This window comes from Oncorhynchus masou, chromosome 31 (genome assembly GCF_036934945.1).
Source record: "Oncorhynchus masou masou isolate Uvic2021 chromosome 31, UVic_Omas_1.1, whole genome shotgun sequence".
Lineage (NCBI taxonomy): Eukaryota > Metazoa > Chordata > Actinopteri > Salmoniformes > Salmonidae > Oncorhynchus > Oncorhynchus masou.
In genome coordinates, this window is record NC_088242.1 from 67451193 (window position 1) to 67478666 (window position 27474).

Below are 27474 nucleotides of genomic sequence, written 5' to 3' on the forward strand. Positions count from 1 at the left end.
CTGTGTCCTCAACACTCACTCTCCCATCTTTCTAACAGCTGCTTTTCTCCTGACTTCCTCCATCCCTCTCCCCTTCTCTCTGTTCTCTCTTTGTCCCTGCAAAATCATGGGAACTATGCAGTGATTCAAATATCAATGTGTTTTTACATTTCCTCTGTGTGTTAATGTATGTGTGTCTGTGTTTACGTGTGTGTACATTATGGGTATCACGTCAAGTGAGTCTGAGTACACCCCTCATTCTCTATCTACCCCTTCTCTCTCTCTCCTCTCTCCCTCCCTCTCTGCCTGTGCCATATCAATCACTTGGAACATTTATTTCATTCGTTCATTCTCCACTCTCCATCTTTCCCCCTCCCTTCTGTTTATCGCTTCCTTAAGAGCAAAGGAGGAAAGAGGCTGGAATGGCTGCCTGCCGCATGTTAATGTTTGAGCCCAGGACACTCCACCCTCCGCAAGCTGAACACAACACAGAGAGGGAGGGAGTGAGTGAGGGATGGAAGGGTGGAGCGAGGGAGCAAGAGAGGAGAGCAGAGAGATGGATGGAGGAAGGAGGAGAGAGAGAGAGGGGGTGGGTAAAAGGGGAGAAAGAGCGAGGGACAAGAGAGATGAAAGGAGCAGCTAGAGTGGACAGGAGAGACAGGGATACAGGCAGATTGAGATGAAGAGAGAGTTATGAGGCTAAAAGAGGACAGAATAGGGTAAACAAGGATATAGTGATTCTGCTTTAATTAAACCTAAAGCTAAACTAATTCAGCTTCAGTTAATGCAGCGTTAGTGGATACAAATCCCAAATCACATAATTCTGTACATACATTCACTTACTACTGCCATCAGTTTTATAACAGGCAATACAACTACATATCTCAATGTTGCTACAAGCTGGTCTGGAACATCCATATTTGCGCACGCACACACACACACACACAGCTGTAATGGTATGTTAGATGGTCTGACCTCTGTGGTGGCAGATGCCCTGATTGCTCCTTGCAGGTGGGCTGGAGGAGGATGTTGCTGGTGTGAGTATGTGTCCCTGTACACTCCAGATTGATCTCTCTTCCTCCCCTTTAATGAACTGTGTTTATAATGCCACGATGGCCCCCTCTCAGTGTGTGCGCGTGTGTGTGTCTGTGTTTCCTAGGACACTGCTTCTGTAACCGTGGTAACTGACTATACCAGAAAAGAGAAAATACACTACATGCTCGTCGAACATCTCATTCCAAAATCATGGGCATTAATATGGAGTTGGTCCCCTCTTTGCTGCTATAACACCCTCCACTCTTCTGGGAAGGCTTTCCATTCTTGATGTTGGAACGTTGCTGCGGGGACTTACTTCCATTCAGCCACAAGAGCATTAGTGAGATCAGGCACTGATGTTGGGCAATTAGGCCTAGCACGCAGTCGGCATTCCAATTCAACCCAAAAGTGTTCGATGGGCTTGAGGTCAGGGCTCTGTGCAGGCCAGTCAAGTTCTTCCACACAGATCTCAACAAACTATTTCTGTATGGACCTCGCTTTTTGCACGGGGTCATTTTCATGCTGAAACTGGAAATGGCCTTCCCCAAATTGTTGGCACAATGTTGGAAGCACAGTATCGTCTAGAATGCCATTGTATGCTGTAGCATTAAGATTTCCCTTCACTGTAACTAAGGGGCCTAGCCCGTAACATGTTAAACAGCCCATCCACCAAACTTTACAGTTGGAACCAATGTTCCCGCTAATCTGCGTGCATAAGTGGCATTCACTTCCCCGGGACTGCAATGCAGAAGAAATATCAGCACATGCAGAGAAGCACGAGATTGAACATCACTCAATTTTCTAGTTTTCCATGTTAGCTAACGCTATCAACGTTTACCTTTACTGTGGGAATTGTAATCGAATCAACGGAATATTAGCCACTTTCAATGCAAAACTAACTACGCAAGACTTAATTGATAGAATAGCGCCGGAGGAGATGGGTGCTGTTTCTGCCACCGTCTCTTAGGACAGAAAGGAGATTCTGGATACCAAAACAGTGATTACTCACCTCGTACTGGACGAAGATTCCCTATCAAGATTCCCCAAATCCTCGTCATTCACATGAAGAAGAGAGGGAGATATAGGGGATGTACTGTAGGTTGGGAGTTCCTTGTAAGAATCTGACGGCGAGTGGGTAACCTGCCTCTTCCATCTGTCCTATTAGCCAACGTGCAAGCATTGGATAATAAACTGGATGACCTCCAATCAAGACTATCCTACCAACGGGACATTAAAAACTGTAATATCTTATGTTTCACCGAGGCGTGTCTTAACGACGACATGGATAACATTCAGCTGGCAGGGTTTACGCTGCATCGACAAGATAGACCAGCTGCCTCTGGTAAGACGAGGGGTGACGGTCTGTGTTTATTTGTAAAATCTAATATTAAGGAAGTCTCAAGGTTTTGCTCTCCTGAGGTAGAGTATCTCTTGATAAGCTGCAGACCACACTATTTACCAAGAGTTTTCATTTATGTTTTTCGTAGCTGTCTATTTACCACCCCAAACCGATGCTGGCACTAAGAACACACTCAACAACCTGTATAAGGACATTAGCAAACAAGAAAATGCTCAACCAGAGGCGGTTCTCGCAACTCCGGCGCCAACAGAGATGGCCGCCTCGCTTCGCGTTCCTAGGAAACTATGCAGTTTTTTTTTTTTTTTACGTGTTATTTCTTACATTAGTACCCCAGGTCATCTTACGTTTCATTACATACAGTCGAGAAGAACTACTGAATAGAAGATCAGCGTCAACTCACCATCAGTACGACCAAGAATATGACTTTTGCGAAGCGGATCCTGTGTTCTGCCTTTCAACCAGGACAACGGAATGGATCCCAGCCGGCGACCCAAAAAAACAACTTCGTAAAAGAGGGAAACGAGGCGGTCTTCTGGTCAGACTACGTAGACGGGCACATCGTGCCCCACTTCCTAGCATTCTTCTCGCCAATGTCCAGTTTCTTGACAACAAGGTTGATGAAATCCGAGCAAGGGTAGCATTCCAGAGGGACATCAGAGACTGTAACGTTCTTTGCTTCACGGAAACATGGCTCACTGCTTTCGGTGGCGGTGCAGCCACAGGTTTCTCCACGCATCGCACCGACAGAAACAAACACCTTTCTGGTAAGAAGAGGGGCGGGGGGGGGCAAGCCTTATGGCTAACGAGACGTGGTGTGATCACAGAAACATACAGGAACTCAAATCCTTCTGTTCACCTGATTTTGAATTCCTCACAATCAAATGCAGACCGCATTATCTACCAAGAGAACTCTCTTTGATTATAATCACAGCCGTATATATTCCCCCCCAAGCAGACACATCGATGGCTCTGAACGAACTTTATTTGACTCTTTGCAAACTGGAATCCATACATCCTGAGGCTGCATTCATTGTAGCTGGGGATTTTAACAAGGCTAATCTGAAAACAAGACTCCCTAAAATGTATCACCATATCGATTGCGCCACCAGGGCTGGCAAAACCTTGGATCACTGTAATTCTAACTTCCGCGATGCATATAAGGCCCTGCCCCGCCCCCCTTTCGGAAAAGCTGACCACGACTCCATTTTGCTGATCCCTGCCTACAGACAGAAACTGAAACAAGAAGCTCCCACGCTGAGGTCTGTCCAACGCTGGTCCGACCAAGCTGATTCCACACTCCAAGACTGCTTCCATCACGTGGACTGGGACATGTTTCGTATTGCGTCAGGCAACAACATTGACGAATACGCTGATTCGGTGTGCGAGTTCATTAGAACGTACGTTGAAGATGCCGTTCCCATAGCAACGATTAAAACATTCCCTAACCAGAAACCGTGGATTGATGGCAGCATTCGCGTGAAACTGAAAGCACGAACCATTGCTATTAATCAGGGCAAGGTGACTGGTAATATGACCGAATACAAACAGTGCAGCTATTCCCTCCGTAAGGCTATCAAACAAGCTAAGCGTCAGTATAGAGACAAAGTAGAATCTCAATTCAACGGCTCAGACACAAGAGGTATGTGGCAGGGTCTACAGTCAATCACGGACTATAAGAAGAAATCCAGCTCAGTCACGGACCAGGATGTCTTGCTCCCAGGCAGACTAAATAACTTTTTTGCCCGCTTTGAGGACAATACAGTGCCACTGACATGGCCTGCAACGGAAACATGCGGTCTCTCCTTCACTGCAGCCGAGGTGAGTAAAACATTTAAACGTGTTAACCCTCGCAAGGCTGCAGGCCCAGACGTCATCCCCAGCCGCGCCCTCAGTGCATGCGCAGACCAGCTGGCTGGTGTGTTTACGGACATATTCAATCAATCCCTATACCAGTCTGCTGTCCCCACATGCTTCAAGAGGGCCACCATTGTTCCTGTTCCCAAGAAAGCTAAGGTAACTGAGCTAAACAACTACTGCCCCGTAGCACCCACTTCCGTCATCATGAAGTGCTTTGAGAGACTAGTCAAGGACCATATCACCTCCACCCTACCTGACACCCTAGACCCACTCCAATTTGCTTACCGCCCAAATAGGTCCACAGACGACGCAATCTCAACCACACTGCACACTGCCCTAACCCATCTGGACAAGAGGAATACCTATGTGAGAATGCTGTTCATCGACTACAGCTTGGCATTTAACACCATAGTACCCTCCAAGCTCGTCATCAAGCTCGAGACCCTGGGTCTCGACCCCGCCCTGTGCAACTGGGTACTGGACGTCCTGACGGGCCGCCCCCAGGTGGTGAGGGTAGGCAACAACATCTCCACCCCGCTGATCCTCAACACTGGGGCCCCACAAGGGTGCGTTCTGAGCCCTCTCCTGTACTCCCTGTTCACCCACGACTGCGCGGCAACGCACGCCTCCAACTCAATCATCAAGTTTGCGGACGACACAACAGTGGTAGGCTTGATTACCAACAACGACGAGACGGCCTACAGGGAGGAGGTGAGGGCCCTTGGAGTGTGGTGTCAGGACAATAACCTCACACTCAACGTCAACAAAACTAAGGAGATGATTGTGGACTTCCGGAAACAGCAGAGGGAACACCCCCTATACACATCGATGGAACAGTAGTGGAGAGGGTAGTAAGTTTTACGTTCCTCGGCATACACATCACAGACAAACTGAATTGGTCCACTCACACAGACAGCATCGTGAAGAAGGCGCAGCAGCGCCTCTTCAACCTCAGGAGGCTTAAGAAATGCGGCTTGTCACCAAAAGCACTCACAAACTTCTACAGATGGACAATCGAGAGCATCCTGGCGGGCTGTATCACCGCCTGGTACGGCAACTGCTCCGCCCACAACCGTAAGGCTCTCCAGAGGGTAGTGAGGTCTGCACAACGTATCACCGGCGGCAAACTACCTGCCCTCCAGGACATCTACACCACCCAATGTTACAGGAAGGCCATAAAGATCATCAAGGACAACACCCACCCGAGCCACTGCCTGTTCACCCCGCTATCATCCAGAAGGCGAGGTCAGTACAGGTGCATCAAAGCTGGGACCGAGAGACTGAAAAACAGCTTCTATCTCAAGGCCATCAGACTGTTAATCAGCAACCACTAACATTGAGTGGCTGCTGCCAACACACTGACTCAACTCCAGCCACTTCAATAATGGGAATTGATGGGAAAGGATGTAAAATATATCACTAGCCACTTTAAACAATGCTACCTAATATAATGTTTACATAACCTACATTATTCATCTCATATGTATACGTATATACTGTACTCTATCATCTACTGCATCCTTATGTAATACATGTATCACTAGCCACTTTAACTATGCCACTTTGTTTACATACTCATCTCATATGTATAGACTGTACTCGATACCATCTACTGTATCTTGCCTATGCTGCTCTGCACCATCACTCATTCATATCTTTATGCACATATTCTTTATCCCCTTACACTGTGTATAAGAAATTAGTTTTGGAATTGTTAGTTAGATTACTTGTTGGTTATTACTGCATTGTCGGAACTGGAAGCACAAGCATTTCGCTACACTCGCATTAACATCTGCTAACCATGTGTATGTGACAAATACAATTGGATTTGATTTGATTTGGCGCTCAGGGAATTCAATTTCTACCAGCATGTTACTGTACATGTGCAACCAGAGGAAACAAAACTCTAGACCACCTTTATGCCAGACACAAAGACACGTACAAAGCCCTCTCTCACCCTCCATTTGGCAAACCTGGACATGACTCTATCCTTATTCCTGCTAACAATCAAAAACTAAAATAGGAAGTACCAGTGACTTGCAGAAGTGATCAGATGACACAGATGCTAAGATACAGGACAGTTTTGCTAGCACAGACTGGAAAATGTTCCGGTATTCATCTGGTGGCATTGAGGAGTATACCACATCAGCTAATGGCTGTGCATTGATGATGTCGTCCCAACAGTGACCGTAAGTACATACCCCAACCAGAAGCCATGGATTACAGGCAACATTCGCACTGAGCTAAAGTGTAGAGTTGCCACTTTCAGGGAGCGGATGCTTATAAGAAATCCCGGACGACTGTGTGATCACGCTCTTCGTAGCCGATGTGAGTAAGTCTGTTAAACAGGTCAACATTCACAAGGCCGCAGGGCCAGACGGATTACCAAGGCAGGAGCTATTCATCCTGAGGTCCAGCAAAATTAGGCAGTTTTTAAATGTTTTTAAAATATTACAATACGCCCCCTTGAGCCCAGACGCCACATTAGTTGTCATGGACCACCCTTTTCTACTGAAACGTATAAGACCCACTCCTGATGAAGTTCACACCAGACCACGCAAACCCCAGTGCAAGCTAAGGTTGCAAATGGTTGAATTTCTAAAGACCAAAATATGCCGGGTGACGCTGGTGTGTGAAGTAGTTTAAACTACAACTCTACCAAAGGGCAAGACGATACCACGTGGAGCATTGGCTACACGGCTGGAAATGGTTAAACTCGGAGACTATTGATCCCTACAGAATAAGAGCAAATCTTAGACATAGAATTACTAGTCTGCAGCTAGAAATTACGTAAACCTAGGATGAGAATACAGACAAACGCCAAAACATCTATTCTATGAGAACATTTCCGAATGGTACTCTAAAGTATATAATCTAACAACCACAAAATAGTTTGATCTTTGGGGAAACGCAACCAGAGATTCTGATGAACTCTCCAGCAGACGGACCAGATTCCAACAGAGAAGACAATAATGACATACGGGCGTAAATATAAATAGCAATTTATTTTTATATGAGCGGTCGGTCATGCAAAGTATTAGCAATTTCTATGAGTGTACTAATCCTCTGAGTTTCGTGCTCTTGAATCACTCTCCCCTTTCTTTTGTCTACCAAGCTGTCATATCGGTTTCATTCGCTAGGGACTTGTCTTTGTATCATGTAGCAACGCAATCTATAATATCTACTGTTTGTTTGTTATGTATTTCTGTGATTTGATTAGTTAGTAAATAAATAATTAAGCCCATTTGTATATCACTGATTCAAAATGTATGCTAGGGTTCGTGCAGATAACCAATCATTTTACGACATTCAGATGAGACTGATAGAAGGTAAATAATAATTAGTGACTGACTGCAATTGATATAAAAGATCTCAGCTCTTTAAGAGTGGATTTGGGAGATAGTCGCTCTATATAAACTAATGCTTCCGTGGTGCCCCGGATTCCTAATGAGTTAGTTATTGCCTGATTATTTTTTGTATTGTATTGTAGAAATGTGGTAGTAGAATAGTGGCATAATGTCATGTAATATTTTTAAATGTACTGTATATAACTGCCTAAATGTTGCTGGACCCAGGGAAGAGTAGCTGCTGCCTTGGTAACAGCTAAAGGGGATCCTTAATAAATACAAATACACATTTAAGTGAAGCATTTGTGACACGCTACAGGTTGGCAGGAGTGCTCAGTATTTCAACAGCATATCAACAACAGCACTTCAACAACATGTATATACATTTTGCATGTAGGCTGTTTAAAATTACATTAAAAATGATGACTTAATTAAAAAGTAAAGACATGAAAAATGCCTTATTAGGCTGTACAGACATTAGGCTATACAGTGCCTTTGAATTTACTTTTAGAAACACGGGTTTGGCCAGTGTTTGGTTTGAGGGCCATGTGTTGAGCTATGCTTGCCTAGTTTGTTAATTTATCCCAGCATATGCTCTTCTATTCCCATGCTCTAATCACAGACAAGACAAATCTACTTTGTAACAAAAGTATCATGGAATAAATGGAATAAATTAGAAAATGATAGTTTGCGAATGAAAACAAGTTACACGTGCATGATGATGATATGTGGCTCCTGTGTTAAAAAACAAATGGCTTTTTCTCTAATTCATTTCTCTCGTCGGAAGGCATGGACCAAAGCGCAGCGTGGTAAGTGTTCATGATTTTTGTTGATCAAAATACTCTAACAAAATAACAAAGTGAAAAACGAACAGTTCTGTAAGGAAAATAAACTACACAGAAAACAACTACCCACAAAACACAGGTGTGAAAAAGGCTGCCTAAGTATGATTCCCAATCAGAGACAATGATAGACAGCTGCCTCTGATTGAGAACCACACTTGGCCAAAAACAAAGAAATAGAAAACAGAAAAGAAACTAGAATGCCCACCCTAGTCACACCCTGGCCTAACCAAAATAGAGAATAAAAGCCTCTTAAAAGCCTCTCTATGTGACAATACTTCAGTTGTAACTGCTTCTGTTGAGCTCCATTTTTACAGTTGATAGACAACTTTAGCACTGTTCCAAACTTAGACTACCCACTTTTTTAACAATAGCCTTCATATATATCCAAACCGCTCTGGTGCTACAGCATGAGCTCATTCATTGTCATGTTCTTTTGTGGTATTAAAATATTCTACTTGGCCTCCCAAGTGGCGCAGCAGTCTAAGGCACTGCATTGCAGTGTTGTGGTGCCACTACAGCCTGGGCTGTGTCACAACCGGCTGTGACCGGGAGTCCCATAGGGCGGAGCACAATTGGCCCAGCGTCTTCCGAGTTAGGGGAGGGTTTGGCCAGGGGTGCTTTACTCGGCTCAATGCCCTCTAGCAACTCCTTGTGGCAGGCCAGGCGCCTGCAGGCTGACTTCAATCGTCAGTTGAATGGTGTTTCCTCCCGCACATTGGTGCAGCGAGCGGGTGTTAAGAAGCATGGCTTGGCGGGTCATGTTTTGAAGGACTCATGACTCGACCTTCACCTCTCCCGAGTCCGTTGGGGAGTTTCAGCGACGAGACATGATCATAATCACAAAATTACACACCTCCAAGCTGTGTAAGGGCTATTTGACCAAGAATGAGAGTGATGGGGTGCTGCATCAGATGACCTGGCCTCCAAAATCGCCCGACCTCAACCCAATTGAGATGGTTTGGGATAAGTTGGACCACAGAGTGAAGGAAAAGCAGCCAACAAGTGCTCAGCATATGTGGGAACTCCTTCAAGACTGTTGGAAAACCATTCCAAGTGAAGCTGGTTGAGAGAATGCCAAGAGTGTTCAAAGCTGTCATCAAGGCAAAGGAGGCTACTTTGAAGAATCTCAAACATAAAATATATTTTGATTTGTTAAACACTTTTTTGGTTACTACATGATACCGTATGTGTTATTTCATAGTTTTGATGTTTTACTATTATTCTACAATGTAGAAAATAATAAAAAATAAAGGAAAACCCTTGAATGAGTAGGTGTCCAAACTTTCGAATGGTACTGTATATGATTATGATTGTCTCCATTCACTTAAAATATATAGAATTGCATGATATGCATTTATAAAAGCCAATTTTTTTCTCAGACTGCAAATAAGATTATAGATTCATGCAGTGCTTTTAATATAATGGAATTTTCCATTCCCTTCTGCATTGGAATGTGAACCCACAACCTTCTGACCACCTGCTGGCTGATGCTCTAGGAGTGAGGGTAAATGGTGCATTAGTCATGTTCTCTGCTATCCACAATGTTTACATTTTTATTTTTTGTATGGGGGGGCACCTGTTTAGTGTTTTCAAGCGGTCAAGGTAACCATTTATGTTATTGGTCTGTCTGTGTCTGTCTGTGTATGTGTGTGCATGTGTGTGTGTGGCCAGACAGTGTTCCAAACAAAGCGAGGGGATTAGCAGCCAAACGGACCAATGAACTGTCACCTTTTGATGATGTGGATTATGCTGTGTAAGGATTGATGTTGGTTCCGCCATGTACTCCTTTGATGTGGATTCTCCACGCTGGATTCACACCAGGCGAAAAGGGTCCATATCAGGGAATATGTTTACATGACACTTTTACATATTCTAGAGCAGTGGTTCCCAAACGTTTTATAGTCCTGTATCCCTTCAAACATTCAACCTCCAGCTGCGTACCCCTTGTAGCACCAGGTTCAGCACACTCTCAAATTTTATTTTCTGCCTGCCACACACACACTATACAATACATGTATTAAACATAAGAATGAGTGTGAGTTTGTCACAACCCGGCTCGTGGTAAGTGACAAAGAGCTCTTATAGGACCAGGGCACAAATAATAATATAATAATAATAAAAATAATACTTTTTTCCCTTTATTTAACCATCTTACATATAAAACCTTATTTGTTAATCAAATATTGTGAATAACTCACCACAGGTCAATGAAAAGAGTATGCTTGAAAGGATGCACCAATGTTGGGTTGTATTGGAGAGAGGCTCAGTCATTTTCCACAAACAGTCTGTGCCTGTATTTAGTTTTCATGGTAGTGAGGGCCGAGAATCCACTCTCACATGGTTGCAAAGGGCATCAGTGTTTTAACAGCGTGATTTGCCAAGGAAGGATACTATGAGCGCAGCCCAATCCAGAAATATATCAGTGGCTTCTGATTAAATTACATTTTCACAGAACCGCTTGCTGCAATTTTGACGAGGGTCTCTTGTTCAGATGTCGGTAAGTGGACTGGAGGCAGGGCATGAAATGGATAATGAATCCAGTTGTTTGTGTCATCCATTTTGTGAAAGTACCTGCGTAATTGCGCACCAAGCTCACTCAGGTGCTTCGGTATATCACATGACATTGTCCGTAAGCTTGAGTTAATTTGCACACCAAAAAAAATCATACAATGATGGAAAGACCTGTGTGTTGTCTTTGTTAATGCAGTCAGAGAAGAGCTCCAACTTCTTAATCATAACCTCAATTTTGTTCAGCACATTGAATATAGTTGCGGAGAGTCACTGTAATCCTTGATTCAGATCATTCAGGTGAGAAAAAACATAGGCCAGTCTTGTGAGAAACTCGTCATCATTGAGACGGTCAGACAAGAGAATATTATGGTCAGTAAAGAAAACTAAGCTCGACTCTCAATTCAAAACACGTGTCAATACTTTCCCCTTGATAACTAGCACACTTCTGTATCTTGTAAAAGCGTTACATGGTTGCTGCCCATATCACTGCATAGTGCAGAAAATACATGAGAGTTCAGGGGCCTTGCTTTAACAAAGTTAACAATTTTCACTGTAGTGTACAAAACGTATTTTAAACTGTCAGGCATTCCCAAGTGGCATCGGGAGCAACTGCTTGCATGTGCGTTACCACTCCACTATGTCTCCCTGTCATGGCTTTTGTGACATCAGTACAGATACCAACATGAGCAGCAGCTACGTTTAGCTACATACGGACCATTAGTGGAATTCCCACGATAGAGTAACAGTTAATGTGATTGGATGTTAATTATTTGAAAAGGCTACCTGTATTTGACATTGTGTTGCTATTTCACTAGATGTTTTAAATTGATGTTTGGCAGTGAAACGTGGCTAATCAGGCGAAAAAAGCTCACCCAAATGTATAACCCCGTTGGAAAATGTTTGAAAATGTGAATATATATTTTTTTATATAAAAAAACAGAAAAACATCTGTTTTTTGTAATTTAATCAGAAGCCACTGATATATTTCTGGATTGGGCTGCGCTCAGAGTATCCTTCCTTGGCAAATCGCGCTGTTAAAACACTGATGCCCTTTGCAACCATTTGAGAGTGGATTCTCGGCCCTCACTACCATGAAAACTAAATACAGGCACAGACTGTTTGTGGAAAATTGTAGACCTCCACAAATCTGGTTTATTTTTGGGAGCAATTTCCAAACGCCTAAAGGTACGACGTTCATCTGTACAAACAACAGCACCCAAGTATAAACACAATGGGACAACACAGCTGTCATACCGCTCAGGAAGGAGACTCATTCTGTCTTCTAGAGATAAACGTACTTTGGTGCGAAAAGTTCATATAAATCCCAGAACAACAGCAAAGGACCTTGTGAATATGCTGGAGGAAACAGGTACAAAAGTATCTATATCCACAGTAAAACGAGTCCTATATCGACATAACCTGAAAGTCCGCTCAGCAAAGGAAGAAGCCACTGCTCCAAAACTGCCATAAAAAAAGCCAGACTACGGTGTGCAACTGCACATGGGGACAAAGATCGTACCTTTTGGTGAAATGTCCTCTGGTCTGATGAAACAAAAATAGAACTGTTTGGCCATAATGACCATCGTTATGTTTGGAGGAAAAGGTGGGATGCTTGCAAGCCGAGGAACACCATCCCAACCGTGAAGCACGGGGATGGCAGCATCATGTTGTGGGGGTGATTTGCTGCAGGATTGATTGGTTCACGTCACAAAATAGATGGCATCATGGGTATGGAAAATTATGTGGATGGGAAATTACATGGATATATTGTAGCAACATCAAGACATAGGTCAGGAAGTTAAAGCTTGGTCACAAATGGGTCTTCCAAATGGACAATGACCCAAAGCATACTTCCAAAGTTGTGGCAAAATGACTTAAGGACAGCAAAGTCAAGGTATTGGAGTGGTCATCGCAAAGCCCTGACCTGAATCCTATAGAACATTTGTGGAAAGAATTGAAAAAGCGTGTGCGAGCAAGGCCTACAAACCTGACTCAGTTACACCAGCTCTGTCAGGAGGAATGGGCCACAATTCACCCAACTTATTGTCGGAATCTTGTGGAAGGCTACCCGAAACGTTTGACCCAAGTAAATCAATTTTAAGGCTATTCTACCAAATACTAATTGAGTGCATGTAAACTCCTGACCCACTCGGAATGTGATGAAAGAAATTAAATCTGAAATAAATCATTCTCTCAACTATCATTCTGACATTTCACATTCTTAAAATAAAGTGGTGATCCTAATTGACCTAAGACAGGGAATTTTTACTCGGATTAAATGTCAGGAATTGTGAAAAACTGAGTTTAAATGTATTTGGCTGAGTTGTATGTAAACTTTTGACTTCAACTGTATGTGACATCCTATTTTCTCTCTTCATGTTGACAAATACTGACTGCATACATCGCATATCTGTGTTTTCTCAGCACATTCAAGATATAAAGCTATATTGATTCCAGATAACCCATGCTTCTCTTGGCTGAAGTCCATATCTGGATCTTGATATGCTTTTTGATATGCTTTTTAAGAACATGGTCAATAATTTGACAAATACAAAATCCATATTTTATTTTATGCACAGATCATTTTTGGATTCCCTCTGGATATCATACATGGCATGGCTGGATAGTGAGTCATTACATATCCTGAGATAGGACTATGTGGACATGTTATTTTCTCTACGATGACAAAGACTGACAGTTGGCATAAATAGTATATTTTCTCAGCACGTACAATGCATATGCTCCATATCAGGTCCATATCAGGATCTTGAAATGTTTTTTGATATGCTAAATAATTGCACTTCCTGATTATTATTTGATTTTTTAGGACATCTTTCCTAATTTGACAAATATTAAATTCATATCATTCTTTCAGACACTAGCTATAATTTGTTGAATTCCCTCTGGATAAAGGTGTGCCAAACCACAAGCTAAAAGCACAGTAACTGGTAGCCTAGCAACAAGAATCATGTATTTTCTGCTGTGGAATTCCAAATGTCATTTTTTAATTTGGGCGCCACAAATGAATGTGTCAGTGTGTGGTCGAATTGACAAAAGGAGAAACAAAGAAGTGAGACGCTTTTTGAGAAAATGATTCAAAGAAGTTAAAAAGGTGCAATATGCAGAAATCGCTCTGCTATTTCCTGATTGCTAAAATTCTAATAGTTTGAGTAATGTTTGTTCGTGACAAAACAAGCAGGCAAAAGTGTGGAGAATCATTGTACCATCTAAACCGCTGTGAAATAGATTTTCAATGACCCCAAATATTGTATTTTCAGCTATTTGAAGCTGATGTACAAAGCCGATCTACCGCTTCTTAGACTTGCTTTCAATGAGAATGACCGATGCATAACTCACATTTCTATGTGAATTTGTCCAGGTTGCCCAAAAAGTAAAATATTGCAGCTTTAACGGTAATTTGAGATGTTTTATTTAAAAAAATAGAATCACAAAGTATGGTTATGTGAAATGACAATATTTTCTTAAAATATCAATACAATTATGATTCATGCATTGACAGTTTGGAGTGAATCACAGACGAACACTACCACCATGTTGGGGTGGACTGTGAGGGACCGCTGCTGACGACCCAATCTGCATCCCATTGTCCATAACAAACAGAGCAGGCAGGGGTATTGTGAGTGTGCAACTTTTATTTTCTGTTAAATAAATAAAAATATAATTTTGGCAAATATATTCGCCTACGTTTGCATCTTCACAGAAAACATGTGTTGTTATTGGAGCTCTGGGTGTGTTTTGCTGCATTTTTAAAACAGAAATAGCAGAGATGTGCTTTGGAAAAAGCAACTTAAATATGACGTTTGCCTTTCCGTGCCTTGCCTACTTCTGAATATGGAGCAAATGTATGCTCAGATATGTCACCTTCATGTGTAGAAGCAGTCATTGTCATGCCCTGGTCGAGGTATTTTGTGTTTATCTTCATTTATTTGGTCAGGCCAGGGTGTGGCATGGGTTTTTTGTATGTGGTGTGTTGGATTGGGTTTGTAGCTTAGTGGGGTGTTCTAGTTAAGTCTATGGCTGTCTGAAGTGGTTCTCAATCAGAGGCAGGTGTGTATCGTTGTCTGTGATTGGGAACCATATTTAGGCAGCCATATTCTTTGTGTGTTTCGTGGGTGATTGTCCTTAGTGTCCTTGTTCCTGTATCTGTGTTAGTTTACACTAGTATAGGCTGTTTCGGTTTTCGTTACGTTCTTTGTTTTGTAGTATTTAGATTCGTGTTACGTTTTGTTCATTAAACATGGATCGCAATCTACACGCTGCATTTTGGTCCGACTCTCTTTCACTGCATGAAAACCGTTACAGAATCACCCACCACAAACGGACCAAGCAGCGTGTCAACAGGCAGGAGCCACAGGAGAAGCAACAAAGGCAGCAACAGCGGCGCAATGAGGATTGGACATGGGACGATATATTGGATGGCAAGGGTTGCTACACATGGGAGGAAATACTGGCTGGAAGAGATCGCCTCCCATGGGAACAGGTGGAGGCACTTAGGAGAGCAGAGGCAGCCGGAGAGAGTAGCCGGCGTTATGAGGGAACACGGTTGGCAAGGAAGCCCGGGAGTCAGCCCCAAACATTTCTTGGGGCGGGGGCTCACAGGGAGTATGGCTACGCCAGGGAGGAGACCTGCGCAAACTTCCTGTGCTTACCGGGGGGCTAGAGAGACCGGGCAGGCACCGTGTTATGCTGTGGTGCGCACAGTGTCTTCAGTGCGGGTGCATAGCCAGGTGCATTCGATTCCAGCTCCGCGTATTGGCCGGGCTAGATTGAGCGTCGAGCCAAATGCCATGAAGCCGGCTCTACGCATCTGGCCCCCAGTGCGTCTCCTTGGGCCGGCTTACATGGCACCAGCCTTACGCTCGGTGTCCCCGGTTCGCCTGCATAGCCCAGTGCGGGCTATTCCACCTTGCCGCACTGGCAGAACAACCTGGAGTATTCAACCTGGTAAGGTTGGGCAGGCTCGGTGCTCAAGAGCTCCCGTGCGCCTGCACGGTCCGGTCTACCCAGTACCACCTCCACACCCCAGCCCTCCGGTGGCAGCTCCCCGCACCAGGCTTCCTGTGCGTGTCCTCGGCCCAGTACCACCAGTGCCAGCACCACGCATTAGACCTACTGTGCGCCTCGCCTCTCCAGCGCTGCCGGAGCCTTCCTCCTCTCCTGCGCTGCTGGAGTCTCCTGCCCGTTTAGCGCAGCCCGAGCTGTCAGTCTGCATGGAGCAGCCGGAGCTGCCAGTCCGCAAGGAGCTGCTAGTCTGCAAGGAGCTGCCAGTCTGCAAGGCACTGCCAGTCTGCAAGGCGCTGCCAGAGCTGCCAGTCTGCAAGAAGCTGCCAGAGCCGCCAATCTGCATGGAGCAGCCAGAGCCGCCAGTCAGCGTGGAGCAGCCAGAGCCGCCAGTCAGCGTGGAGCAGCCAGAGCCGCCAGTCAGCGTGGAGCAGCCAGAACCGCCAGTCAGCGTGGAGCAGCCAGAGCCGTCAGTCAGCGTGGAGCAGCCAGAGCCGTCAGTCTGCCAGTATCCGCCAGTCAGCCAGACTCTTCCAGATCTGCCAGTCAGCCAGACTCTTCCAGATCTGCCATTCAACCAGACTCTTCCAGATCTGCCAGTCAACCAGACTCTTCCAGATCTGCCAGTCAACCAGACTCTTCCAGATCTGCCAGTCAACCAGACTCTTCCAGATCTGCCAGTCAACCAGACTCTTCCAGATCTGCCAGTCAACCAGACTTTTCCAGATCTGCCAGTCAACCAGACTCTTCCAGATCTGCCAGTCAACCAGACTCTTCCAGATCTGCCAGTCAACCAGACTCTTCCAGATCTGCCAGTCAACCAGGATCTGCTGGATTCATGATAAACATGGATCGCAATCTACACGCTGCATTTTGGTCCGACTCTCTTTCACCGCATGAAAACCGTTAGTCATTTTTGGCACCTGAACAGGTAAAATTATTTGGACGTTGGACATTTGTGACTTGTTTCAGGAAACTAGGCATACAGTGGGGCAAAAAAATATTTAGTCAGCCACCAATTGTGCAAGTTCTCCCACTTAAAAAGATGAGAGGCCTGTAATTTTCATCATAGGTACACTTCAACTATGACAGACAAAATGAGAAAAAGAAAAAAACAGAAAATCACATTGTAGGATTTTTTAAGATTTTATTTCCAAATGATGGTGGAAAATAAGTATTTGGTCAATAACAAAAGTTTCTCAATACTTTGTTATATACCCTTTGTTGGCAATGACAGAGGTCAAACGTTTTCTGTAAGTCTTCACAAGGTTTTCACACACTGTTGCTGGACCATTCCTCCATGCAGATCTCCTTTAGAGCAGCGATGTTTTGGGGCCGTTGCTGGGCAACACGGACTTTCAACTCCCTCCAAAGATTTTCTATGGGGTTGAGATCTGGAGACTGGCTAGGCCACTCCAGGACGTTGAAATGCTTCTTACGAAGCCCCTCCTTTGTTGCCCGGGTGGTGTGTTTGGGATCATTGTCATGCTGAAAGACCCAGCCACGTTTCATCTTCAATGCCCTTGCTGATTTTCACTCAAAATCTCACGATACATTGCCCCATTCATTCTTTCCTTTACAGGGATCAGTCATCCTGGTCCCTTTGCAGAAAAACAGCCCCAAAGCATGATGTTTCCACCCCCATGCTTCACAGTAGGTATGGTGTTCTTTGGATGCAACTCAGCATTCTTTGTCCTCCAAACACGACGAGTTGAGTTTTTACCAAAAAGTTATATTTTGGTTTCATCTGACCATATGAAATTCTCCCAATCTTCTTCTGGATCATCCAAATGCTCTCTAGCCAACTTCAGATGGGCCTGGACATGTACTGGCTTAAGCAGGGGGACACGTCTGGCACTGCAGGTTTTGAGCCCCTGGCGGCATAGTGTGTTACTGATGGTAGGCTTTGTTACTTTGGTCCCAGCTCTCTGCAGGTCATTCACTAGGTCCCCCCGTGTGGTTCTGGGATTTTTGCTCACCGTTCTTGTGATCATTTTGACCCCACGGGGTGAGATCTTGCGTGGAGCCCCAGATCGAGGGAGATTATCAGTGGTCTTGTATATCTTCCATTTCCTAATAATTGCTCACACAGTTGATTTCTTCAAACCGAGCAGCTTACCTATTGTAGATTCAGTCTTCCCAGCCTGGTGCAGGTCTACAATTTTGTTTTTGGTGTCCTTTGACAGCTCTTTGGTATTGGCCATAGTGGAGTTTGGAGTGTGACTGTTTGAGGTTGTGGACAGGTGTCTTTTATACTGATAACAAGTTTAAACAGGTGCCATTAATACAGGTACTGAGTGGAGGACAGAGGAGCCTCTTAAAGAAGATGTTACAGGTCTGTGAGAGCCATAAATCTTGCTTGTTTGTAGGTGACCAAATACTTATTTTCCAGCATAATTTGCAAATAAATTCATTAAAAATCCTACAATGTGATATTCTGGATTTTTTCTCATTTTGTCTGTCTGTCATGCCCTGGTCGAAGTATATTGTGCTTGTCTGCATTTATTTGGTCAGGTCAGGGTGTGACATGGGTTTTTTGTGGTGTGTTTTGTCTTGGGGGTGTATAGCATAGTCTATGGCTGCCTGAGGCGGTTCCCAATCAGAGTCAGGTGATTATCGTTGTCTCTGATTGGGAACCATATTTAGGCAGCCATATTCTTTGAGTATTTTGTGGGTGATTGTTCCTGTCTCTGAGTTTGTTGTCACCAGATAGGCTCTATAGGTTTTCATGTTCCGTTTGTTGTTTTTGTATAGTTCGTTTTTTCATTCATTCATTAAACATGCCTCAAAAATATCACGCTGCATTTTGGTCCGCTTCTCTTCCACCAGACGAAAGCCGTTACACTGTCATAGTTGAAGTGTACCTATGATGGAAATTACAGGCCTCTCTCATCTTTTTAAGTGGGAGAACTTGCACAATTGGTGGCTGACTAAATACTTTTTTACCCCACTGTATGTCACGGGTCACTACCTCACAAAAGAGCCATTTGAACTAAAACTTTTAAATGTTTTATCAAAATGTGTTGTTTTTTTGCAGAAATGCTTTCTGGAACATGTGAACTTTCATGTGCCATCATAACAATATTGTATGCCATCTGTAAATACAAATACAATTGTTCAATTATGAGCCTAGTTGGTTTAGCCACAGAAAAAGAGACAGCAACCTTCCCGCTAGCCATGATTGGCTGAGATAATGAGTGGGCTTGACATGCTGAGAGATGAGTTTGGATTGGCCTGCCACATTGCACGCTTCTGTCTATTTGAGCTGGTCAGTATGTCTAGGTAATACCGTCTAACACGGCTTTAAAATATATATATATTGCATTGTAGATCTTCACTTTCTGGAGGACTGAGTTTTGAAATCAGTAGAATTCGAGTATGATAGCTAAGTGTAACCGATGTGAAATGGCTAGCTAGTTAGCAGGGTGCACGCTAATAGCATTTCAATCTGTGATGTCACTCGCTCTGAGGTTATTGAAGTAGTTGTTCCCCTTGGCTTGAAGTAGTTCTTCCCCGCGGGTTTTGTAGAGCGATGGGTAACAATGCTTCAAGGGTGGCTGTTGTCTATGTGTGCAGAGTTTAGTTCGAGCCCAGGTAGGGGCGAGGAGAGGGATGGAAACTAAACTGTTACATAAGGAGATGGAGAAAACACCAGTCTCTGGATTACAGCTTCAATCTGAGGGAAACTATGGCATCTGTGACAGGGAAAAGCGTCCATTCCGTGTATATGTGTAAGATATCCTAGCTAGCTTCATTTTCAGATATTACGCATTTCTAATTTTGACAGTCATTTTTCATTTCAAGTTAAAGTGTACTGTTAGCTAGCCTGCTAATTTTAGCTGACTGGCTTGCTAGTATGATCTTATTATTTGTATCTCAGAGCCATTTACTTACCTAGTTGAAAAATAAAGTTAGCTAGCTAAAATTGAACCTGGTTGGTTAGCTTCCTGCAGATTCATGTAGAATAGTAACATCATGAGTTGGGACTATGGTTTAATTAGCTAGCTAGCTGCATGTCTTATTAAAATACTCCACTATGCAAGTTTCCATTTCAATAGAATGTCACTGCAACAACTGTTGATAGACATAGCTGGTAAATTCACTCTGTCTATCTACTCCAATTTCAGAGCACTCTCGCCTGCGTCTACCAGAGCGCAGAATAACTGACAAATTTATGAACGCTCAACACCCGTTGAATATGGTTGGTGTCAGTTAAAGTTCTCAAAAAAGCGCAAATTGTTGACAGCAGCACAGTTGCAGTCACCAACCCTCTGGATAACATAAAAACAACTGAACCAGCTCTGCTCGGGCGAGTAAAATGGTCAGTTCTCTCATTTGTGTCTGGAAGTAGCTAGCAAGTTAGCGAACATTAGCCAGTTAGCACAGAACGCTCAGATGGTTGGGGCTAAATCTTAAGAGTGTGTGAACAATGCTGAATGGGTGTAGACAAAGAAGAGCTCTCCAGTAGCTACCAAAACATTCAAAGTGAGGTTACAAGTTTATCAACATTACTTTCACATTGTTCCTCAAAAATGCAGTGTAGGATACACTATTTTGTAGCCCTGAATCTACTCTTATCCAATATAAAAAAACACAATTAAAAATGTTGCTGCATAAGACCTATTTGAACCGGTCGGTCACATTTCATGACTTAAATTTAGTTTATAGACCATTTTCGATCAGACTTACAGTACAAGGATGAAACAGTAGCAGGGAGATTTCTGAGTTCCGGATTGGATGCATGTAGAAACTGTTCAATTATGGAGAATATCCTAGCTCTGTATATGACATTAAAGACATGCGTATCTGGAGATTGTCTACTCCTTATACCTAATAAAATGTCAGATATCCAAAAATCTATAGATAAAGATATCCCCTGATATTGACCCTTTTCTCCCAGTATCAGGAGATTCTCTTTCCCTCTCTAAGCCCTTTGGAAAACCATGGATAATCTACACTCCAACAGACCCTACAGTTAGAGAATGAAGGAAGAGATCAAGACAGAGACAAGACAGTGGGGGGGGGGAGAAAGAGGGAGAACAGGAGGTGACAGTGGAGAAGAAATGAAAGAGAGGATGTGCGAAATAGAGAGAAAGGTGAACGAAAGGTGAGAAAGAGAATGACAGAAAATGGGTAGGGGGACAGATAGAGACAGCAGAGAAATGAAGGAACAAGGCCTATTGCATTACCGACCTCTATAACCAATAGTGTTATATTGGTTTTCTATGATATAGATAACTCACTCACATACAACCATTCCATGTGTCCAAATTCCAACCTTTTCTCAACCATTCCCAGTTTCCTCCTAGAAACAGTGTTTCTGCCAACTCTGGTTTGAGAGGAAGTGATGGCATGTTCCACGGGAAGTGGTTATATTGGCCATAGGGGCGGGCCACTGACCGGCCAAACTAATTTCACACTCCCCTTGTACCCAGAATGCCCTGGAGCTACCATAGGACGGACAGATGGTCACAGAGAGAGAGAGAGGTAGTGGCCAACGGAGAGAGAGAGAGAGGTAGTGGCCAACGAGAGAGAGAGAGAGACCAGTAGTGGCCAACAACAGGGAGGGAGAGAAGTGGGGAGGTAAGGATAGGAGGGAGGCAAAGGAGGGAGGGGGGCAGGTTGTGTAAAGGTGTTTCTAATGTTTTCCTTGCACCATGTCATTTGAGTCACTCTCTCCCTCAAGAGTCCTCAGGTCTTTACAGTTGTGTCAATAACATTAGCAATTTACAGACCTGTCACATCTTACACAGATTAACATGCTAATTACAGCAGAACAAGAAACAGTAGAAGAACACAGGCGGGCATCTAGGACAGAACACAGTAGGGAACCTATCCCTCCCTCCATCGAGTCCTTTCATTATCCTTCGTTGGTAATACTTTACCCAGCATCATAACACATTATGACACAGTCATAACTATGCCACAATATGTCGTAACAGCTGCCATAACTCGTCAAAACCTGTTATAATATGGTCTTAACACTGTCATGTCACACAGTATATTCAGACCTGTTGTGATATATATTGTGTTATGTTATGGCTGGTTATGGCACCTACATAAGAGTGTAAAAACTCACAAAACCTGCCACAGAAGTTATTTTATGGCACATTAAATTAACATTGCAATTACGCACACATTGATGTCAGACATGCACCTACCCCAATGCTCTGTTGCTGATGACTGGGAATAAAGCAGGAGCAGATTTCAGGAGCAGGACAACACACCCTCTTTTTGACTGATATAAGGGCATGTACGTGATCGGCCTATCTGGCTTATATGTTTATGATGGTAGTAATGCTTCTTGACAGTGTCAAAGTGTATTTTCTTAGCTCAAGTAAAGTGACACAGGATGGTCATGATATTTAATGACAGTGTCATGAAGTGTCTTTTCTTCAAGTTATTCAAAATATTCTGAAAACAACATAACCCGTAAAGATTTAATTACAACTACAAAGGATTTAAGAAACACTTTCGAAAGAAAGGGAACTTCTTCTCAGTTTCCTTTCTTTATATAGGTGTCATAACCAGCCATAAAGTAATTAAATATATGTCACAACAGGTGTAAATACATGGGTCATGACAGTGATATGACATATTATGACATGGCTATGACCTTGTCATAATGTGTTATGAAACTGGGTGTCAAGTAAAATGTAACCCCCCTCTTTCTGTACAGTCTCAATACTACTGATGCAGGACAGAGTGTTAGTGAGCATCTCATATGAACTGAAAACTAAGGTATCACTATAACTCTTTGTGGAGACCTAGGTACGCTCACATATATGGAAGCTACACTACCGATACCACCCTATTTTAAACACACTGATGCTGCTTGACTACCATGGCCTTCTTTTAAGACAGAGTGAAGGGAGGGAAGAAGAGACAGAGCGAGCGAGAAAGAGAGAGAGAGGTCTGAGAATCAGCCTGTGTGATGGATGGAGTGAAGAGACAGTATAGAGCATTACAGAGGGAGAGAGTCTTGTCTTTGTTGCAATTGCCCTGTCAGACATGAAACTGCTGCTGCTTCTGGAGAATATCTGTAAGTAAAGTATTCAGACCCCTTTACTTTTTCCAAATTTTGTGACGTTACAGCCTTATTCTAAAATGGATTCAATATTACATTTTCTTCATCAATCTACACACAATACACCATAATGACAAAGCAAAAACAGGTTATAATTTTTTTGTTGCAAAAACAGAAATACCTTATTTACATAAGTATTCAGACCCTTTGCTATGAGACTCGAAATTGAGCTCTGATGCATCCTGTTTCCATTGATCATCCTTGAGATGTTTCTACAACATGATTGGAGTCCACCTGTGGTAAATTCAATTGATTGGACATGATTTGGAAAGGCACACACCTGTCTATATAAAGTCCCACAGTTGACAGTGGATGTCAGGGAAAAAAACAAGTATTGAGGTCAAAGAAATTGTCCATAGAGATCCGAGACAGGGTTGTGTCGAGGCACAGATCTGGAGAAGGGTACCAAAACATTTCTGCAGCACTGAAGGTCCCCAATAAAACAGTGGCCTACATCATTCTTAAATGGAAGAAGTTGGGAACCACCAAGACTCTTCCTAGAGCTGGGCAAACTGAGCAATCGGCGGAGAAGGGCCTTGGTCAGGGATACGACCAAGAACCTGATGGTCACTGACAGAGCTCCAGAGTTCTTCTGTGGAGATGGGAGAACCTTCCAGAAAGACAACCATCTCTGCAGCACTCCATCAATCACGCCTTTATGGTAGTTTGGCCAGATGGAAAAGGCACCTAAAGACTCTCAGACCATGAGAAACAAGATTCTCTGGTCTGATGACATCAAGATTGAACACTTTGGCCTGAATACCAAGCGTCACGTCTGGAGGAAACATGGCTCCATCCCTACAGTGAAGAATGGGGTTAGCAGCATCATGCTGTGGGGATGTTTTCAGAGGCAGGGACTGGGAGACTAATCAGGATTGAGGGAAAGATGAATGGAGCAAAGTACCGTATCCTTGATGAAAACCTGCTCCAGAGTGCTCAGTACCTCAGACTAGGGCGAAGGTTCACCTTCCAACAGGACAATGACCTTAAGCACACAGCCAAGACAATGCAGGACTGGCTTTGGGACAAGTCTCTGAATGTCCTTGAGTCGTCCAGCCAGAGCCCGGTCAAACATCTCTGAAGAGACCTGAAAATAGTTATGCAGCAACGCTCCCAATGCAACCTTACCAGTTCTTGCTTTGTCATTACTGGGTATTGTGTGTAGATTGACAGGGGGGAATTACAATTAATTTAATTTTAGAATAAGGTTGTAATGTAACAAAATGTGGAAATAGTCAAGGAGTCTGAATTCTTTCCGAATGCACTGTACATGCACTACATGACCAAAAGTATGTGGACACATGCTTGTCAAAACATCTCATACCAAAGTCATGGGCATTAATATGGAGTTGGACCCCCTTTGCTGCTCCTCTCTTCTGGGAAGGCATTCCATGACTAGATGTTGGAACATTGCTGAGGGGATTTGCTTCCATTCAGCCACAAGAGCATTAGTGAGGTTGGGCATGCATTGTGCACAGGGGCCTTGTCATGCTGAAACAGGAAATGGCCAACCCCAAACTGTTGCCACAAAGTTGAAAGCACAGAATAATATAGAATGTCATTGTATGCTATAGCGTCAAGATTTCCCTTCATTGGAACTAAGGGGCCTAGCCCGAACCATGAAAAACAGCACCAGACCATTATTCCTCCTCCACCAAACTTTACATTTTGCACTATGCATTGAGGCAGGTAGTGTTCTCCTGGCATCCGCAGAACGCAAATTAGTCCATTGTACTGCCAGATAGTGAAGTGTGATTCATCACTCCAGAAAACACGTTTCCACTGGCGGCGAGCTTTACACAACTCCAGGCGATGCTTGGCATTGTGCATAGTGATCTTAGGGTTGTGTGCAGCAGCTGGTTCATTAAAATCCAATTAATGAAGCTCCTGACTAACAGTATTTGCGCTGAAAATGCTTCCAGAGGAAGTTTGGAACTCGGAAGTGAGTTTCAGCACTCGGCGGTCCTGTTTTTTGTGAGCTTGTGTGGCCTACCACATTGCGGCTGAGCCGTTTTTGCTCCGAGAAGTTTCCCCTTCACAATAACAGCATTTACAGTTGACCGGGGCAGCTCTGGCAGGACAGGAATTTGATTAACTGACTTTTTGGAAAGGTGGCATCCTAAGATGGTGCCACATTGAATGTCACAGCTCTTCAGTAGGGCCTTCCTACTGCCTATTATGTTTGTCCATGGAGACTGCATGGCTGTGTGCTCAATTTTATACACCTGTCCACATACTTTTGTATATATAGTGTATATATAGTGTTGTATTCTAAAGTGTTGTATTCTACACTATGGCCAATCGCCAAAAATACTCAAATAGAGGGGCATTCATTATTCTAAACTGCAAGTCGTGGTTGCAACACATATTTCCCTACTTTAATCAACCAGACCATTTTGAATTTGTGATAGCTGTCGTGATTCAGCAATATATATAGCTTGTCTACAGTTTTGTTTGTGTTTTATAGGCAGTCATTTCTGAAGGAGTAATGCACAGCACGCATGTGGAGAGGGAGCGGTTGGATGGAAATTGAATGAGAGAAAAAAGAATGCTGGGAGAAGAACCGTGATCACTCGGCTAGTTGAATGTTTTGTTGTGAGTCGCTAACAAACGGAAGTAACACGAATCAACGTGAATTAACGGTTGTCTTCGTGAGAACATGCTGCCTGCTGCCGCCTGCTTCCGCCTGATGCTGCCTGCTGTATGACTGAGATAGAACTTTATTTCTCCCTAGTGGTCAAACCACGCAATAGGATTTGACGTGGAATTTTATGAGTTTCTCATCGTTTTAACGGAAAACCGTAACAGAAATATACTTTAAACGTTAAATTTTTCAATATACTTTAATAGTCAATTTGTCATTACCCTAGTACTGACACATGATCACAATGAAACAATGAAACCTCAGCAATCTGCTCAATTTATCCCAATGTACTCTACAAGCATGGACTGGATATCTGAGTGTAGCTCATGTACGCCTTCAGTCCAGCTCCTTATGCAAACCACCCTACTAGACATCTATTACAATTAATAGTGGCCAGCCCGCTGACCAGCACCCCCCTGACAAACACATATATCACAGTGTGAACCATTTTTTATTTGACCAGGCAAGCCAGTTAAGAACATGTTCTTATTTTCAATGACAGCCTAGAAACAGTGGGTTAACTGCCTTGTTCAGAGGCAGAAGGACAGATTTTTACCTTGTCGGTTCAGGGATTTGATTTTGCAACCTTTCAGTTACTGGCCCAACGCTCTAACCACTAGGCTACCTGCCACTCTGTGAGTAAGACACTTGAGAGACAAGGACAAGGAGGAGAGAGGAGGAGCTGGCCTATTAAAACAGACAACAGCACAGTTCAATGTCCCCCAAGGTATTCGATATATGATTGATTGATTGTCCGTCTCACCTGAGGCGTCCTCGATGGACATGTCCCAGAGCGTGTCCGTGTGTCCTCCTGACGCTCTGATCGCCCTCATGCAGATGACTGTGTAGCGAGGGAGAGCGGGAGTGGGAGGAGCGAGAGCTGCCTGTGCTCTGGAGACTGCTGTCTGGCACCTCTCCATGATGAGTCTGGAATACAGCACACACACTGTCACACACACACGTAGGCACACACACACAAACAAGCTCGCTTTCTCGCAATTCAATTCAAGGGGCTTTATTGGCATGGAAACATATGTTTACATTGGCAAAGCAAGTGAAATGGATAAACAAAAAGTCAAATAAACAAGTTCCAAAAGAATAAAGACATTTCAAATGTCATATTATGTCTTTATAGAGTGTTGTAATGATGTGCAAAAAGTTAATGTAAAAAAAAAGGTGAAACAAATCAACATAAACATGGGTTGTATTTACAGTGGTGTTTGTTCTTCACTGGTTGCCCCTTTCCTGATAACAGGTCACAAATCGTCACCCACCGGTTTATGTTTTAATTATTTGTGGCTCTGTGTAATCTGAGGGAAATATGTGTCTCTAATATGGTCATACATTTAGGAGGAGGTTAAAAAATGCAGCTCAGTTTCCACCTCATTTTGTGGGCACATAGCCTGTCTTCTCTTGTGCATATAGCCTGTCTTCTCTTAAGAGCGAGGTCTTCCTATGGCAACCTTTCTCCAAATCAATGCTCACTGAGTCTGTACATAGTCAAAGCTCTCTCTCTCTCTCTCTCTTTAGTACAGGGTTTCCCAAACTCGGTCCTCAGGACCCCAAGGGGTGCACGTTTTAATTTTTGCCCTAGCACTACACAGCTGAATTAAATAATCAGCTAATCATCTAGCTTTGATCATTTGAATAAGATGTGTAGTGTTAGGGCAAAAACCAAAACATGCACATCTTGGTGCCTGAGGACCGAGTTTGGGAAACTCTGGTTTAGTTTATTCACAAACACATGCACACACAGACAACGAAACTAGCATTTCAAACTAAATTAA

At 43.5% G+C, this 27474-nt stretch overlaps 1 protein-coding gene across 1 annotated transcript in view; it reads right to left on the minus strand.

Moving 5' to 3' along the window:
* Positions 1-27474, minus strand: part of shank3a (SH3 and multiple ankyrin repeat domains 3a) — a 304109-nt gene that overhangs the window by 106515 nt on the left and 170120 nt on the right. The window contains exon 11 of the mRNA XM_064951735.1: positions 26451-26613. Coding sequence (XP_064807807.1) covers positions 26451-26613 — 163 coding nt within the window. The remainder of the gene's footprint in view (positions 1-26450; positions 26614-27474) is intronic.